At 34.0% G+C, this 18500-nt stretch overlaps 3 protein-coding genes across 3 annotated transcripts; 2 read left to right on the top strand and 1 right to left on the bottom strand.

Annotated features, from left to right (window-relative positions):
• Positions 1–2852: 2852 nt before the first annotated feature.
• On the top strand, positions 2853–5137 carry LOC18027543 (ACT domain-containing protein ACR10). The gene is made up of 6 exons (XM_024148157.1): positions 2853–3095; positions 3270–3497; positions 3574–3679; positions 3782–4106; positions 4221–4505; positions 4605–5137. The coding sequence occupies exons 1-6, from the start codon at positions 2942–2944 to the stop codon at positions 4740–4742; spliced, it is 1236 nt and encodes a 411-aa protein (XP_024003925.1). The 5' UTR covers positions 2853–2941; the 3' UTR covers positions 4743–5137.
• An 8-nt stretch (positions 5138–5145) lies between these two features.
• LOC18027542 lies at positions 5146–6807 on the top strand. Its single transcript, XM_006410792.2, has 4 exons — positions 5146–5442; positions 5552–5662; positions 5916–5984; positions 6528–6807. The coding sequence occupies exons 1-4, from the start codon at positions 5299–5301 to the stop codon at positions 6576–6578; spliced, it is 375 nt and encodes a 124-aa protein (XP_006410855.1). The 5' UTR covers positions 5146–5298; the 3' UTR covers positions 6579–6807.
• A 4088-nt stretch (positions 6808–10895) lies between these two features.
• LOC18027541 (aquaporin TIP1-1) lies at positions 10896–12005 on the bottom strand. The gene is made up of 2 exons (XM_006410791.2): positions 11537–12005; positions 10896–11427 (listed from the first exon to the last, which is right to left on the bottom strand). Exons 1-2 carry the CDS (start codon positions 11918–11920, stop codon positions 11056–11058), a joined length of 756 nt encoding a protein of 251 aa, XP_006410854.1. The 5' UTR covers positions 11921–12005; the 3' UTR covers positions 10896–11055.
• Positions 12006–18500: the final 6495 nt, after the last annotated feature.

The following is an 18500-nucleotide window of genomic DNA, read 5'->3' as shown; positions in this document are numbered from 1 at the left end:
TGTAAAAACAATTTGTATTAAATTTTTTCTTTTATTTATAAATTATTTTCGAATTTAAATTTCAATTTAAATTGTTTTTTTCTATTTTTATTTGTTTGATTATTTTAAAAATTCATTAACTAAATTAAAATCGAATTAAATAATTAATTTATAAATCGACGTAAATTTATTAACGTCGAATATTTAACGACGGATTTACGTCAAATATGTTTACGTCAGATTTACGTCGAAACTTTACGACGAATTAACATCGACAATAAAAAAATTAGTTTCCCTTAATTGAAATTGTTCGTCTCCTAATCGTTGTTAAATCGATGTAATTTTACATCGATTTTACGTCGTTCTTATGATGGACTTATTTCATTGTACTTTCATTGGAAAATTTACGTCGCGTTTACGACGAATAGTTTCCGACGATATTACGACGATTTTCCTGGGTTGGTAATTTTACGACGATTTTACGACGATTTCTGTTTTACGACGATTGTTTTACGACGATTTTTTTTTCGTCGTTAATTCGACGTAAATGCTCTTTTACGTCTATTTTACGTCGATATTTGCCGACGTAAAACCCGATCTTTCTTGTAGTGTATGTCTTGATTACCAGTCTCAGGCTTTTGGTGTTAGAAGTACGATTATTTCTTCTTAAATTTTTTAGATATAAGTAATTTCGCTTTTTGAAACTAAGAAGAAGTTCCAAATTTTACTATATAAATAGTTTTGTATATATTTTGAAACATATATAAATAGTTTTCTTTCTTATGAAACATATATTTTACGTTATATTTTTTCTTAATATTTTTTTATGCTAATCCTTCTTCAACAAGATCGAATTGAACCAATCCCTTGTAATTAAGTGATAGTATAGTTAAATGAGACCATCATTATCGTTAGTTTTTTTGTGAGTTTCTTATGAATATTTAATAATAAATATAATCAAATGATACATTTATTTGAAGAAAAGTTTCTTATCTGGGAACCATAAAATAAGTTTCTTCTGCCACATGTCTCTACTTAAATGGTTAACAACATATAATAATAAAATATATTGGGTTTTTGGTTTTGTGGGTCACGTTTTTATACAAAATATAATAATAATAAAAAAAAAAATAAGAAATCTATATGGTTTCTGACGATAATGATGGTCTGATAACCGAGTTAGAGTTTGAAGTATCTCACCATTATTTAGTACTTGAACAAGGAAAAGACGAAAGGGAACATTGGGAAAGCAAGTCTCAGAAATGTGAGTTATTGTAAAAGTGACATGCTAGTAGCATGATACTTACTATAGGCTACAAGAGTTTAATATTGTATAATTTTTACTTTTATCATTTGCATTTTGGACGATTTGGATAGGCAGGAGGCACATGACTTTTCTTTCTCCTCCGGCTCCTACATGTTCCATTTCATAAATATCTTCCTATTATTTTATATTAATTTGTAGAAATTCAGAAAATCATATATGCCTTGTCGTATCAAACCTTGATTTAGCAAATTTGATCATTCCTATTCACAAATATACTTTTTTATGTGGAATCGTTACACATATGTACATGAACAATGGAATCTTTATGAATGAAAAACTTACATATAGGGGACCAGTATACCAAAAATTACCAATTATGTTACTAATTCGTTCTATAATTACCTACAAGAAAAACTATATATATTTAAGGGGTGTCATATGACATCGTGTTGTTCTAAATGGGTCCATGTCCATGTATACAAGCTAATTTGTAAATATAATTAGCATCATATATATATATATTATATATATGCCTCATCCGTCTGAGTTATGATCAGTTTAGTCCAACAAATTTAGCTTGCACCCATTTCATTGGTACCCTCTCAGGCTCTCACTAACCGTTGAGTTATGATCAGTTTGATAATGTCTCGTCTCCTTTGATGTTAGAAACGTAAATTTCAAATAGTCTGGATGTGTTATATCAAGTCTCTAGGCTTAGAATGAATGAATTTTCAACGTTTTGGTCTTTCGTGAGGATCACTTGGAGTCCCTCTTAAGTCTTACCACGTATAAATGTATAATTAAACTGAGAGATTAAGATTTATCAACATCTAATTCATTTCATTCCTCAGCACCATTTGACCATTATTTTAGTTTATGGACATTGTTCTTTGGCTCAGCATGGCGTTTTCATGCAACCGGTTACGAGAAAAAGAGATCTCTCGAGTCATCATTGTTGTTGTTGTTTCCTTTGGTTAATCATTCTCTCAATTAATAATATTGTAACCAGTCCTCAGACAAAAACATTCCTCTAAAGTTTATTTTTCATGATATATGACATTTCAACCAAGAAAATGCTGTCTCAACTCTCTCGTAATTTTTTTTATATATTAGAAAATTAGGAAAATAATAATTAACTGATACAGATATTTAAAAATAAGAAACACCTCACACCTCACATCGTTCTGGTAAATAAACAGTGTGGCCACGTATTGTGTAAGACTTGTCATTTAGTAATTAGATTATTAATCGCCTAAAGCCCTCACTTTTAGGAGTAGACTAGAAATAAACCTTTTTTTTTGTCATGAATTCATCTCTTTGACTATTCATCAATCAAGAATATTCAGTATTTTATTCTTGTTTTAATATTTTATATGAGAAGTATAAATGGAATTGGGTTCTAAAACAATATAAAAAAACCCCCAAAAAAAAACACATACAATACCAAGAGAAAAAGAAGATTAGAAGAATAGTTAAGAGAGAAAATGACAATTAGAGCTTAATGCGTAGGAAACACAAAACATGGCTTCAAGTACAACAAGACGACAAAGTTAAGCTCAACACCTTTGAGTGCTTTGACTCCCTCTCTCTCTCTCTCTCTCATCTGCAATAAAAATATAAAATCTAGCTAAACCATCAGAGAAGCAGCGAAAATTCGAAAACTTTAAAGGAGGAGAAAAAAGAAGGGAGAAAAATATGGGTATTTTATCGGATGACGTTGTGATAATCAGGCAGTCGGAAAAAGAAGGCGACCCGAGTGTTATCACCATCAATTGTCCAGACAAAACTGGTCTTGGTTGTGACCTCTGTCGTATCCTCCTCTTCTTTGGTCTCAACATTGTCAGAGGAGGTAAATTCGATTCTGAAAACTTTTGCTTGAGCATCATGGAACGAAATTTTCGGTATTTGGGTTTCAATCTGTTCTAGTTCTGTGCGGTTTTTGAAAAAAATTGAAAATTTCACCTTGTTATTATCTCCTTTTGTTATGTGACCTGTATGGGTTCGACGAAATTCCTATGTGAAGATGTATCCACTGACGGTAAATGGTGTTACCTGGTCTTTTGGGTGATTGGGAAACCAAACACGAGATGGAATCTGTTGAAGATGAGACTTGTAGAGGCAAGCCCTTCCTTTTCTTGGGCCTTTGGTATCTCAAGAAGTTACCTCTCTGACTCTGAGTTACAGCCTCTCAAGCTTCCTGATCTTTTCCTTCTGAAGCTAGCTTGTTCTGACCGCACAGGGCTTCTGTATGGTTAGTCTCTTTATTGTGTTCTTAATTCTCTGTTTATGTGTCCTCAAGATTTTAAAGACTGTTTCTCTACTGGCAGATGTCACAGAGGTTCTTTACAAGCTTGAGATTAACATTGAGAAAGTGAAGATATCGACTACCCCTGATGGAAAAGTGATGGACTTGTTCTTTGTCACAGACACTAGGTATCAGTCACATAGACTGTTTAAAACTCAAATCTGAAAGGGGAAATTTTGGTTATTCGTAGAATGATTATATAAGGTGTGTTCAATATTTGTTCTTTTCAGAGAGCTTTTAGGTACGGAGAAGAGGCGAGACGAAGTGTATGAGTGCTTGAAAGATGCCATAGGAGATTCAATGATGAGCTATGACATTGAACTTGTTGGCCCAGAAATCACTGCTCGCTCGCCGGCTTCCTCGTCGGTTGCAGAAACATTGTTCTCCTCGGATGTGTTAGCCGAGCACTCAAGTGGGTTACACACTTCGAGCAGTGTGTCTATTGCAGTTGACAACTCACTAAGCCCAGGTCACACCCTCATTCAAATCACTTGTCAAGATCATAAAGGCCTTCTTTATGATATTATGAGAACCTTCAAGGATTTCAACATTCAGGTTTGTGCAAGTGTTTGATGGGTTTTTCTTGACCCTTTATTCATTTTCTTCTTGATGATTTTTCAATCTGCATTTTGCTTAAACCTTGCGTCTCAAATCTTGTTGTATGACCAGATCTCATATGGGCGTTTTACAATCAAAAGAGTAAAGAACTGTGAGATCGACTTGTTCATTGTGCAATCTGATGGTCGGAAGATCCTTGACTCAAGCAAGCAAGATGCATTGATTTCTCGTTTAAGAGCAGAACTACAGCAACCTCTGAGAGTGGTAATGATGAACCGAGGTCCAGATACTGAACTTTTAGTCACAAACCCTGTTGAGTTATCAGGAAAAGGACGGCCACAAGTCTTCCACGACATTGCACTTGCCCTAAAGAAGATCAATACCTGCATCTTCTCGGTATATACATAAACTCATCCAACCACACCATTCAAGCTCATCCCGCACAGACTTTGTTTTTATGACCTAAAATTTCCATCAATAAAATGTCTTTAACAGGCTGAAATTGGAAGACACGTGACAGGAGACAGAGAATGGGAGGTGTACAAAGTTTTTATCAACGAAGAAGACAGCTTACCGGTTACGAGGAGCAAGATAGAAGAACAAGTGTGGAATACTTTGATGGGTTGGGAGTGAAAGCTTGAGACTTCAGGACCATTAGCTAACCTCAGACTCCTTTCAAGAGTATGACTGTAATGCCAAGGAGTATGTAGATAAAGATGACATGAGGAAATTTATCCGATAAACCGGATTTTCTCTAATGATGCAGTGTATAAAATATAGTTTTGAGTGCTCGTTTTTTCTGATGAAAGAGAGATTGTAAGTAGTTAAGAAGAATGTTGTAAATGAGAGTGGTTTTGTAGAAAGAAACTCTAAGCTTTTTTGTTCTTGCAAGGGAAATGGGTCTTTTGAGGAAATCTTTTGTGTCTTCTTCTTTTCGGGTTAAATGGGCCAAGTGTGAAGCCCAATAGTGAGAGTGGCTATTTCGTAATACAATACTTAATGAGGGGTAAAAAGGCAGAAGGAGAAACCGAAAAAATGGAGTCTCTTCTCTTCTCTTTAAGAAGCACACGAAGACAATCCGAAAGCTGACCACAAAGCTTGTTTTCGACTTTGGCGATCAGATAAATCTTTCTATCCAGAAACTTTTTTTCCTTTTTTTTGGCGAGAAAGCGAAACCTTTTAGGCTAAAATGGCGAAGAAAGGAGGAGCGACGCTAGCTGAGGATGCACCGTGGCGTGTCTCATCAGTGAGACCAGTGCCTCGAATCAGTCGCTCTCCGGTTTTATGTATCTCTCAAAGCCCAGAAACCGATTACGCTATTGCCGTCATGAAGGTTTTATCTTTTTCTTCTTTATTGCCTTACTTCTCAGTTTTCAGATTGTAATCGATTTGGGATTTCGAAATGTTACTGATTTTGGGTTGTGTGATTCTTCTCTCTGCAGCATCCGAATCCGGTGGGAGGTGGTTTGGCGATGGAAGCGGTTCTTGAATCTGCAGGACCTGAATGTGTTGTTCCTGGCCAAGTCACGCCTCTTCGACTGCTTGGTATCAAGGTTACTACTTCTTAAGAAATTCGTTTGAATTCTCGATGATGTTGAGTGATTATAGTTGTATGTTTTTCTTGTTCATGTCCTGTGTGTATTAGAATTTTCAGTATCCAGATTGAGTTAGTATTCACAAGGGATAAATCATCTTTGCCAAGTCTGAGTTTTTTACTACTTTTCTCTTATAGTTCACTGGTTTTATTCACTCATGTTAATGAGGTTTGATTTGTTAACAGTTTCATGTTCGTTTCTATTTGAATAGGTGTGGCCAGTTGAGGTTGATCTTAAATTCTTGGAACCAGTAGGAAAAGAGCTGAAAATGCTTGGGAAGGTAAAAGACTCACGTCTTATTGCTTTGTGCCTGAATCAAATTTATTCTATCCAGTTCCTGTCAATACTTTAGATGATACTATTTCTTTCTCTGTATCTGTTATTGAGGAAAAAATTTGAACTCCTAAAGCCCTTGTTTACCTGAGGCTAGTGTGTGGTGTGAAGTTATTTTAATTGGGGATTTAAGTTTTGTATCATGTAACTCATCATAGATGGTCATCTTCTTTTTGAGTAAGCTGGTTCCTTAGGACAAAGCCTAAAGTAACCATGGGGCTCAACAAGTGGGGCTTAGTGGGATTTGAACCCTGGGACCGTTTCTGGTCTAGCGTCCTGGTTCTAACCGAGAAATCTGAATTCCTACCAGATTGCATAGACCAGGATTTTGATTGAGAAACGGGATTAATCTTTATTGCATTGGTTACAGAAGTACTTGTACCTGTCTTTCTGTTTTGTAAGACTTTAAGATTAGAACTGATGTTTTCTTATCATCTTTGGCTGTAATCTAACAGTTGATCTCTCTGTTCTGTTGTTCCTATGAATGCAGTTCATGGACAACGCTGTCGACCTGATGAATAAGTCCTTCATCGACCGTTAAGCACACCATGAAAGGTTGTACACCTGGAGTTTTGGAATTGCGGGAGAAATTGTCTAGTTACCGGAACTTGTTAGATGCAGAGAAAGATCCAATCTTTAGCAAAGTTGAATATGGTGTGTGGTGTGTATATAGAGGGTTTTCTTATTTAACTGTTGATACACAAAAAATCTATATGCTACTAAAATCATTGCTTTGAATTTTACAGTTTTAAAAGGATGTCTTTTTAAAAGGTTTTCCGATGTTGTTTAGATTGGATGCATAGTTCTCTTTTGTGTTCCAAAATGGGATCAAGAATGAAGCATCTTTCCCATGAATTAGCTTAGAATTTAATTTTTAGTCTTGACAAGATCAGCTTATCGGTTTTGGCTAATTCTTTGTGATCACTCAAAAATAAGCGGATAACATTTGGTTTTAGTCGAAAACAATATCTTCTTTTACGCTGACGACACTGATCGAAGAAAATCATAGTTTCGCACTTTCGCTTTCGCTTAATTTTTTTTCTTTCTAAATAAAAGCGGAAAAATGGATAAAAGTTGGAAAGAATATGGTATGTTATATAAATGTACCGGCCCGTATAGTAGATATAGTTCTTTGACATAACAATCTTTTGTACGGGCTATTGGGCCATAGATAATGGCCTCTCTTTTTTTCAATCCTTGTATTCTTGTGTTATAGAAAGTGCGTTTAAAGTGTTTTTAAGATGGTCTCGCGGAGACTCAAATCATTTATTTTCATTGTCCAGGAGACCAGGACTATACATAACAATGCGAGAATGTTGAGCCAGATGAAGAAAAGATTACTCAAAATTGCAAGCACACTATTTTGACAACTTTTTGTGAGTGTTTTTTCTTGGTTAATATGGAAGTTCCTGGCCTAGATCCATACATCTCTCATAATCGGGATCAGTCTTTGAGCTAGGAATTGAGCTCATAGGTGCATACGTTTTCGGTTTACTTGGGTTCTACTACCGCTAGCTCAACTCCACCTTTTTTCCGAGTTTTTCGGCTTACCAACATAACATTAGCATTTATGGTTTTAATATAAATGGCCGATAATGTATTAAAAAAAATGGTCCCGCCTAATAAACATGATCAGCAACTATGTAACGAAAAAGAAAGTCAGTAACACTAAAAATATTGTTGAGAAGCGATGTTGTCGTTGGAGAAAATGAAAGAAACAAGACTTTAAATAGTGACGAAGAGAAAGTTAGGCACCGGCCCATATGAAATCGAATTGTAACGATCAGGGCCGGCCTTGAGTTGAAGCGGGTAAAGCAGTAGCTTTAGGCGCCAGATTTAGAATAAATATTAGGGGCAGCAATTTTTACTAGAATGTCTTCGTAGTCTAGTGGTTATTCCAACTTTCTGTTGAATTTTTTAGGGGCAGCAACCCAAATTCGATGCTTCTAAATGTATTTTTTATGCAAATTTTTTTAACTTGTTTTAGGCGTCAATCACAATTGGGCCGGCCTGGTAACGATTATCTCTCCACAAACTCCAACAATATGTGTATACGCATCTTACTTTTCTGAAAAGGGCAAAAGATTATATAAAAATATAAAACCATATTTTTGGAGAAAAGATACTAAACCTTAATGAAAGTCGCAATTCAATCCCCTTCTGTTGTGTAAAGAAGGAAGATGTATTATGCATGCAGTTGAAAACGTTATCCTACACGTGAGAATGGTTAAGATATCGTAAAACTATTTGTGAAGTCCATGCAGTATTTTTTTTTTTTTGTTAAACTGTGTCCTTGTATAAAAATTTAAAAAGGTAATAACTGTGACATTGTAGTATTTTCCTTTACAACTTACTTTCTAGATTTAACTACATGTACTACACATAACACATTCTCTCATATGATCATAGACTAGTTCAACAAAAATCATAAGGATATATATTTCCATCATTCCCTACTCCCTAGAAAGGCTTTGGAATACTGATTCTGAAAATAATTGGAAGAAAAATTTATGATGAAGATCTGTGGAATATGGGACCCAGCACCAATAATTCTATGCAAGGTCACTTCTCGGCTATTTACTTTTTAGCAGATAGCGAGACTTGTCCTCTTTTACGGTCCATTTTTCTGTCACCTTTGATAGGTTTTTTTGGCCTTGTCCCTCGTGCGAATCGGTATCCCATATTGTTGTCATGTTGTGTTACGACAAATTTAATGATGAAGACATCTATTTGTGCCATAACGTGGTTAATTAGTGCCTTGATGGTGGTGTTTAATTACTTATCAATCTTTCTTTTTTGTTAAAGGGTTTATATTTCATATCTTCATAGTATCAGGGATATCAAAGGCAATGCTAACAAGTTTGATCTAATTTTTTTAATTAAAATATATAGTACCTCGTCAGTTTTTTTAACTTTTTTGTGATGTCAAATTCATTTTTTAAAACTAAAACAAGAAGAAAACTACTAAATCGAAGCTTCAATTTGGTTCAACTTTCACTTGATATTGAATTATAAATTTCGATTTTGCGTATAAGCAAAGTTTGAGAGTTAGTACATGTGGCCGACCTCTTTTAATTTCGTGAAAGCCGTGTGATTGATAAAAGTTGGCATGACTCATGAGTGTACTCTATTATACTATTCAGTCACAAAAAGTTCATGAGAAATACATTTCTAGGGAAAAGAGAAAGATATAGCTACATAATGTTAGGTAAAATTTTCCATATAGGCACATGGGTTTTGAGTATTATATACATTATAATAGACAAAAGCGTACGTGTAGAGTACTGAAGAGTGAAAACCGTAGAATCATCGACCATTCTAAACTTAATTATTGCATGCTTTTGTTTTGCCAAAATGATTATATGCTTAATAGGAAAATACATGGGAGAACGATTCGAATATGATCTTTTAATCTAATTATATATAGAAATATCAAAATTAATGATCACATTGGAAGGATTTTCCACAGGTTTCTTACAAAGAACCACATTGACTTACGATAGGATTTCCGAACTTCAAAACATTTATGGACCAAGTTGGGATGATCATAATGGGATGTACTGCTAGTATCATAATAATGGTGTTGGTTGACTAATATTAGCAACGATCTTGCAACATGCTTACAATAAATCTCATCTAAAGTTCTAAACCCTTAATATCATTCTTTGGGTTGTGTTTGATTAGTAATCAATACTAATGTAATATGTGTTTGTAATTAGTTACGCATTTAGCCGTAAATAAAGCTCGTATCTGTTCATATGCGTGTTGTATACATTAATATCTTCTCGTTGGCTCTAATTTCTAAATTCACAAGCTTTACAAGATGCAAATATACAAGACAGAAGCCGTAGTCATTATTAATTATTGACTACTACCCTCACTGAATTGACCATACAATTTCATTTTACTCCCTTATTGCAAAACGCCAAGAATCGGAACTCTGACATTTTAATACATATTTCTTTTTTTAAATACGCGTATCTCGCAAAAAATACCGAGCAATGGTGCCGTTAATTTGCTCCTGAATAAGAACAAAATCCAATTGTTGTTAGCTTATTAAACGTATAAATATGGTGTTTTTTTTTCAAAAAAAAAACTAACATCTCCAGAAGCATTTCTTTACCAATTTGATTATTGCACAATGTAAACAACATTTTTTGTATAATCAGTAAAGAAGTTCGTTTTTTAAAAAAAAAAAAAAAAACATTGCAACAAAAAATAAAAAATGGTAGACGGACAAATCACAGTTACTCATTTTCTGAACCACTCATCATCTCGAGTCCATGTCATGATTATGCTTATAGTGACAGGATCTTCGTCGACATGGACACTAGAGTAACAAGGCGCAAAGCGCCGGTAATAAATTGCATCTTAGTCTCGATTTTGTCTTATAATCATAGATAAAAAGAGATGGTTTTCTCTCATCTTTTTGTGTTCACATAATAACCAAAATTTTAATACTGATTAACTCATTTACTTTTATACTTGTTGTCTTTGATGGATTAATCGAAGATGATCCCTAGACATAACGAGGGCTCCTTATTTATATATATAGTTAATGAAGTTTTTTCGTGGTTAATATATATATATATCTCTAAACCTATAACAAAGTTTCTTGAGGCTTTACACTTATCACAATATAGTTAAGGTCATTGACAACTACCCCACCAAAATCAACTACCCCGTTTTGTATAGTCTCCATTTTTATGTTCATGTCTAATAAAACTGATGTGGGAATTATAAAATAGACGAAATGGCTCACTCATAGATTGCGACACTTGAGAACTTAAGATGATGAGATAGCTAGGATACATAATTCACAATAGTTGAAATAGTCGTACGAAGCTAGCCATCAAGATAATGAAGTTAAACATTCTTGATATCAACAGAACAGTGATTCATCTTAAATTAAAAGATCCAACGGTCATAAACCCAAGATGAAGCGAAATTACACAAACGGAAAAAAGCAAAAGGCATTAAAATTACACATGAGAGAAAGAAACAGAGAAAGGTTAAACTCAGTAGTCGGTGGTGGGGAGCTGTTCATGGGTGGTGTTGATGAAGAAAACCTCGTAGATAAGTCCGGCGATTCCACCTCCGACGAGAGGTCCGGCCCAGTAAACCCAATGGTTGCTCCACGACCAGCTCACAACCGCTGGTCCAAAAGCCACGGCAGGGTTCATGGAGGCTCCGCTAAAAGCTCCTCCGGCTAAAATGTTTGCTCCGACGATGAAACCGATTGCAATCGGAGCAATTGTTCCAAGACTACCGTTTTTAGGGTCAATGGCCGTGGCGTAGACTGTGTAAACAAGCCCAAATGTCATCACAATCTCGAAGACGAAAGCATTCAACACTCCTACTCCTGCAGAGAGGCCAAAAGCCGGCACAACCTAGAAAGAAAAAAAAAACGAAAATTAAAAAACATTACTTGACGGAGAAGTTAGGGCAAAAAATCGAATACCATTTTTAAAAAAGGGTAAAAGGGTAATTTATACATACCAAACCGCCGGTGGCGAATTTAAGGAGGAGACAAGCGACGACGGAGCCGGCTAACTGAGCAATCCAGTAGAGGATACCACGGAGGAGAGTGATGTTACCGCCGACGAAAGCTCCGAAAGTAACGGCGGGGTTAACATGACCGCCGGAGATGTTGGCGCCGACTGAGACGGCGACAAAGAGTCCAAAAGCGTGAGCAAGTGCGGCGGCGACGAGACCGGAGGGAGTGGTGGCTCCGTTTTCAGTGAGTTTGTTGAAAGCCATGCCTGAGCCTGAGCCGGCGAAGACGAAGATCATTGTTGAGATAAACTCAGCCAACGCCGCCTTTAAGGCGTCGGGTTTGGTCGCTTCCTCCGGCCGGCCAACGGCGATGTTTCTGATCGGCATGATTGGAATTGATCGAACGGCTGAGATTAAATCTTTCTTTGGATTGTTTAGAAGAGTGAGATGGTTCTTGATGATTTTTTTTCTGGTTTACTCTACTCTCTTACTTATATCTGAGGTGGCGCCATTTTTGTAACCGGTTACCGGTTGATAAAATTATTTAAGAAATAATAAAATTTGTTTGGAGCGTATTTGATTGGATCGGGTTGAGATTTGAATATGTTTGGAAACAGGCTAAACAAGTAATATCGTTGTATATCCAGCGAAGCGGAACCGACCTATCTACGTGGCGGACAATGACTTGTCATGGTTCTATATCTATGGGGGCTTTTGTCTTTTTTAATATTCTCTCTCTCGAATGATCGAAATGAAAAGAAAAATTTTCTTTTTGTTCGTGACGGTAAAAGCCTAAAAGCATGGACTTACGATTATTGTATTTTCTCTTAACTATTTTTTCAAGATTTTTATAACAAGGTTTCTTATATATTTCCAACATAGCAAGGCCATTTTTTGACCTAAACCACCAAATTTCTTAAAATAAAAGAAAAACTACATATATATGTATAAAAGTAAGTCTTACGGTTTTGATTTCATTTCCACACAATAATAGTTCTCTATCTATTTCCTTATTACTGTTTACAAACTAAATATAATCCAACTAAAACTGATTGTAACCAAACCCTGCTCGAAAAAACGACTTGTGAACGATCCGACATGATACAAGCTGGAGTTCATTATGTAAAATATACATCGCTTGCGTGAGTCCTTGAAGTTACGAGAAGAAATCATTTCTGAGTCGATACGGCTGATTTCATGAATTTAATAACCGTAGTGACGACATTAATTACATGCTAACCATCTTTTATGGACAAATATTGTTTATATTATTGTTAATCATAATTATATAATTAAAACTTGCAATTCTTTGCTCTCCACTATACAAGAAAAATTAAAAGATGTTATCTTGTCTATGATCACTGGTGTTTTTTATTTCCTAGCTAGTTCCTAAAAAAGTGTATTTCTAAATTAAATGATAAGGGAAAAATTCGTATTATAAGTTAGGATGTGATTGAAAATGATTTAAAAAACGGCGGGCTTACATAGAAGTGGAATCTTAAGACCTTTTCCATTAACAAATTGAATAATCTTCGATGGTGATCCTACCACTTAAAAGAATGTCAGAAACATAATCACTAAAAGATTTTTAACATTTCCGACCATTTCACAGTTTTCACTTATCATACAAATGAGATAATCTAAATATGTTTTTAAAAAGCATTTTGGTTCGTGGACCAATAATTTGTGGGAAAAAGTATTGTATGACGGTCCTCCACTTGAGGAAAAAATAATAATTTATGAATGTCCTACCACCACGTTGCAATCTGTTCCTTTTGTGTGGTTTTGGGTTACTTGGCTGATATAGGGATGCTAAAATGTGATGGAAAAAAACTCATAATATGTTTCAAGGGCAATAGAATTAGTAAATAAAACAACTAAGTTATATTCGTAAAACCAAATAAGTAGAGAAATCCAACGGTAAAATGATTTCAAAAAGGCACACAAAAACTAGAATGGAACTATACAATCTAAGATACCACAAAAAGAAATATTATTTCCAGGAATATCACTATTTTGTAAAAGTTCCAAATATACCACAAACTTAAAGTTTATGGAGGATTTCCGAAAGTTCATAAACTTTTTTACTAACCTTAAAAAAAACATATAATGTGATACTTTTAGAAATTACTCAATCTCAAACGCAATAAAATGGTTTGTCGTTTTTTTCAGCCGAACAAGATGGGTTGTCTTTGAAAATTCTATATAACACTACAATTTTGTATTTGTTATATATAATCATATCTCAAAATGTTATGATATCTTAAAATATTGCTTGTAAACATTTTTCAGTTGTCAAACAATTTCAAGCGATTGCCTTATTTTTAAGTGTTAACACATGAAACATGAGTTGTGTGTGTATTTGGAGAAACGTCTTATACCTTAACCAAACCAACTATATAAAAATTGGACTAGTCCTATCACATAACACGGGATGAAGTTGGGATATCTTAAAAATGTCTCTTTCAAAAAACTTATTTCTCTCATGTGTCTTTCAAAAAAACTATTGTAACTTGTGAATAACATGTGAAATTTTTCTGCTATGTATAAATTTGTACTATATTTTTAGAATTACCTAGATCGGGATGGATTGTTAGGTGGATCCATTGCTTTGAGGTTGATTGCATTAATGAACATTGACGGCGCACATCAAATAGATTGCATTATGCGTAGCAAAAATCGATCGTTTTATCAAAGAGCCTTCTAGTTCTTTCTTCTCACTGTCATATAGAATTCTCCAAAACATAGTAGCCCATCAATAATAGAATCTCCAAAACACTGACCCTCATATATACTTTTATTTTAGGGGTGACGATATATTGACTCTTATCGATTGGTCGATTTTCCTTAATGACAACATTAACATTTTTGACCGTTTTGAAAATAAACATTTGGATCATTTATCTTGACTTATATACCTATGTCTACGAATCAAATCATTTCTAACTGTGAAAGAGCCACCAAACTAATTCGTGGACATAATGACGTTCGATTTTGATAAAATTAGTCCATTTGAACTTTGGAGAAAAAAATAATAATTTGACACAAACAAATTATTTAAATAGACAGCAAAATTGCATTAAGAAACGTTTTGGTATACCAAAAAAAAAAATCAAACACATGAAACTGATCCATACTAGTTTTGATTTCAAGTTTTCAACTATAACAAGAAAAAATCTACAAAAGTATGAATTAAATCCTATTGAACACTTACCTAAATCTGTCATAGGTATTTTCCCTCTTTTGTCTTGTTAAATTCTTATAAAAGTTATCAAAGGTTAACATGGATCATTAGATGTTCATCATCTTTACCAAAACTATATTCTTTAATTATTAATTATGAAAATGATTAGGTTTGGTGAGCTTGCGCATTTCGTTCTCTCTTTCTCTGTCTCTCTTTTGTGAATTGTGGGGTTTTGGTCGGTGTAGTTATTATATTCCAGGGCTCTAAATTAATCATTAAGAGTAAGCAACTTGTCCGTGGAAAAATAGAGTAATAAATTTATAGTTTTATACATTGTATATGAACCACCAAATCAATATTTAGACATAAACGAGTGACACTAGATTGATATAGGTTATACTTCGAACAAGAACGAGTGATTAACCGTCCTTTCGATTTTGTTATTTGTCTAGTTACATCTTAATGGTAATTAAGAAGAACTAAGAAGTAAGAAGTATAACACCTATGATCTAACAGTTTTTTAGGTTCCATTTCTAATATATCTTTATTCCGAGGGTAAAAATAAACAAATTCTAATGTATTTTTGTTTTTAAGATAATGAAAAAAAAAAGATAATAAACTTAATTTTTTTCAAACTGATTTTTTTAGGACTAAACATTCTAAGAAAATAATATAACAAAATCAACTAGCCACAACAAGTAACTTTTTTCTTCTAAATTGGCTATGAAAATTTCCTCTTGCCATCTTCGTATTCCTTTAATCCTTTATTCTATAAAAGAAAATTAGAAATTACAAATATGAAAAAAACATAAATTTCATAGTAAGAAAACAATAAAATAAAACAAGAATAATTTTTTCCTTAGTCTGATCGTTACGTGGGCGAACTACAGTCCAAACCGGCCAACCTATCCATCCGACCGGCCAATACAAAAAAAAAAACTTCAACATCATTACTGTTGACTTAAATAATAGTTTTAGTGGCTTTATATTTTGACGTAGTAATTTAGATGGTTTTAATTTAAAACCACGTTGACAAAGCAAGATATTATAAAATAAACTAAATAATGGGACCCGAGTGAAATTATAATGCTCTAATCAAAAGTTTGTTTATATAGCTTGAAAAAAACCTACCAACTCTCGGCTGTGATAGTTTTTTGTTTCCTTGTCTTTCTTTTGTCGTGAAGTTATTCAGATCGATGCTCTGAACGATTAAATTTAGTTTTGGGGGCAATTTTAGTTGTTTGGAATAGTTGGCGAATGTATGATAAGAAACTCGTTCATTAGAAAGCATACTTGTATTATGACCCGAGTGAGTGTTCCGTTTGAGTCTTCCTTCACAGACCACAGTTTTTTTGGCCTATCCTATATCATTAACAAGGCCACAACATTCTCCGGAATGACTGAAATGATGTATTCTTTCATAAACTTCCCGACGCTCGAGTAAAAATGGGCAACATGACTGGACGAAGAACATATTTCATACAATTTTGATCAGATATCTTATACAAACCATATAACGATTAAAGAGATGTGATTCTATAAACTTTATGATTACTAAAACATGTGCATCTTCACAAGATGACAAGATCACTATATCTCTAAGCAACTTACCAATCATACATAGCATAGAGTATTCCGTATATAAAAAAAAGTTACCAATCATAAATATATGTAGAAATTTTAAGAATGACGGACTGGATTCTACAACTCTACATTTCGTTACCAATCACAATTATGTATTGTGTGTTTTCATTCTGTAATTTACAAAATTAATTTTATACAAAAAAAAATCTACAAAGTCAATGAAAAATATGTATGGAAATCTATCATTCCTTAATTTTTTTGGTTTAACTATCATTCCTTAATATGTTTTCTACTTGATCATTCTCCATTTTATTTAATATACTTTATAAGCCTTCTATGATTCCGCCGTTACATGATGTTACAAATTTAGTAAAAGCAAGATAAAACCGTAAAAAGCAGAAATATTACAAAGTTAAAAAGGAATGAGAAGAATGGAGATGGGAATAAGAAACAAAGTGGGAGGACATACTGGTGAGAGTTACTTTTGGTGATTTGGTCAAACACATTTTGACTTGTAACCCCAAAAAAACTTTACTGAATGTTGCAAATTGCCATAGCGTCCCCTCACGTGTCATTTGGGGCTACTATTCGTCGTAAACACTAAACAATTAATAATTTTTTTTTTGTTTGTTTGCTATATTATGGATTTGTTTGCTACATTATGGTCGCCTTTATACGCCGTGGGCTGGAGAAAAATTAAAATAAAATAAGCCGCGGGCATTTGTTTTGCCATTCTGAGGCCCATAATCAGAGCTCAACAGTCAAACGTGCTAAAATTAGGAAATATTCATGACCAAAATACTGACGTGCTAAAATTAGGAAATATTCATGACTAAAATTAATACCTAATCTACGTCACAATGTTATTATCCTCTTCTTCATAACACCTTCGCCACCACATTCATATCAACACTCATCAAATCCTAAAGTAACTCCTACTAAATAGCTGCTTATTCATCATTAATTATTCTTAAGCGGTTAAAATTATGTCAATATAAAAACCACTTTTCCTTGCATGTTCAAAGACATCTTTTGTATTGTGATTATTATTTTTTGTTGCGCTTCAAACTTTCTATTTGTTCATGCGTAAATGACATATATGTTATTTAGACAAAATTTGTTTGGTTAAGTTAGAGAAACTGTAATTTAGACAAGCGTCGAGAAATAGTTGAGATTATGATTTTTTTCTTTATTTGTATAATTGAAAGATACGATGAAACAGGTAATAGCATAAACGAATGATAAATGTTTGGGTTTGAATCGTTCAGAGCTTGAGGCTTCTTCTAGGTTCCAGGCTTGCAACTCCCTTCATTTTCTTCAAACATCGAATCCTTTATTGACACCCGGTTCAGATTCATCTACCATTAAGTGGTTTCAAGTTTTGTGTTACAAGCATCATCCGTATCGATCCAGTGGTCATCTCTAAATATTTGCGAATTCACTTAACTTTTCATATTATTGTCTTGTGTTTTAATATAACTCATCTTTGTGCTGTGTTATAAACTTACAATACTATACGTGTAACGTAACCAGATTTTGCCAGTACTTGCTTCGAAGCTAAGGTCTGATGATGTAGTACTAGTTAACTAGACATTAATAGAGTCCCATGCATGGCCAATAAGATGAATACGTTTTCGGAGAACAGTTATTTGCCTTATTGGCATCCAGCTTTGTAGAACATGATATCCTGTCTGATATAGTTTTCTTTTACATTATTAAAAAATTTATTAGTAATTTCAGCATGTGTAAATGTTTAGATTTAGAAATAGTTATGGGTTGCATTGGGACAAAAGGAAAAATACAATAAAATGATTCAAAAGATCACCGTTAGGCATTCCCTCTTTGGTTTAGTACAGTTGGATCTTTTTTTTCTGGATATATAGTTTTAGAATTTTGAAAAATATGTCTTGTCCTTAAATAACATCGAATTTTATTTCGATGCAGTTTGGTTCAGTTCAAATAGTGTTAGTTCGTTTCGGATCGGGTTAGGTTTTGTAGCTACGACATAAAGATTTGTATGCAGTAGGGGTTATGATAAAATTTGGTTCGGGTTTAGATCGATGAGATTGGTTCGGTTCGTTTTTTTTTCCCCCATCTGCACCGCTAAATTATTGGGCCAATAATGTGAGGCTCCTTCTCAATCTAATAATAACTATAGAACAAGGGGCATGATCCAAAAGCAACGGGCTTGATACCCGA

This window comes from Eutrema salsugineum, unplaced genomic scaffold (genome assembly GCF_000478725.1).
Source record: "Eutrema salsugineum unplaced genomic scaffold, Eutsalg1_0 scaffold_10, whole genome shotgun sequence".
NCBI classification, from domain to species: Eukaryota; Viridiplantae; Streptophyta; class Magnoliopsida; order Brassicales; family Brassicaceae; genus Eutrema; species Eutrema salsugineum.
This window is presented reverse-complemented; position numbering and strand designations above follow the sequence as displayed.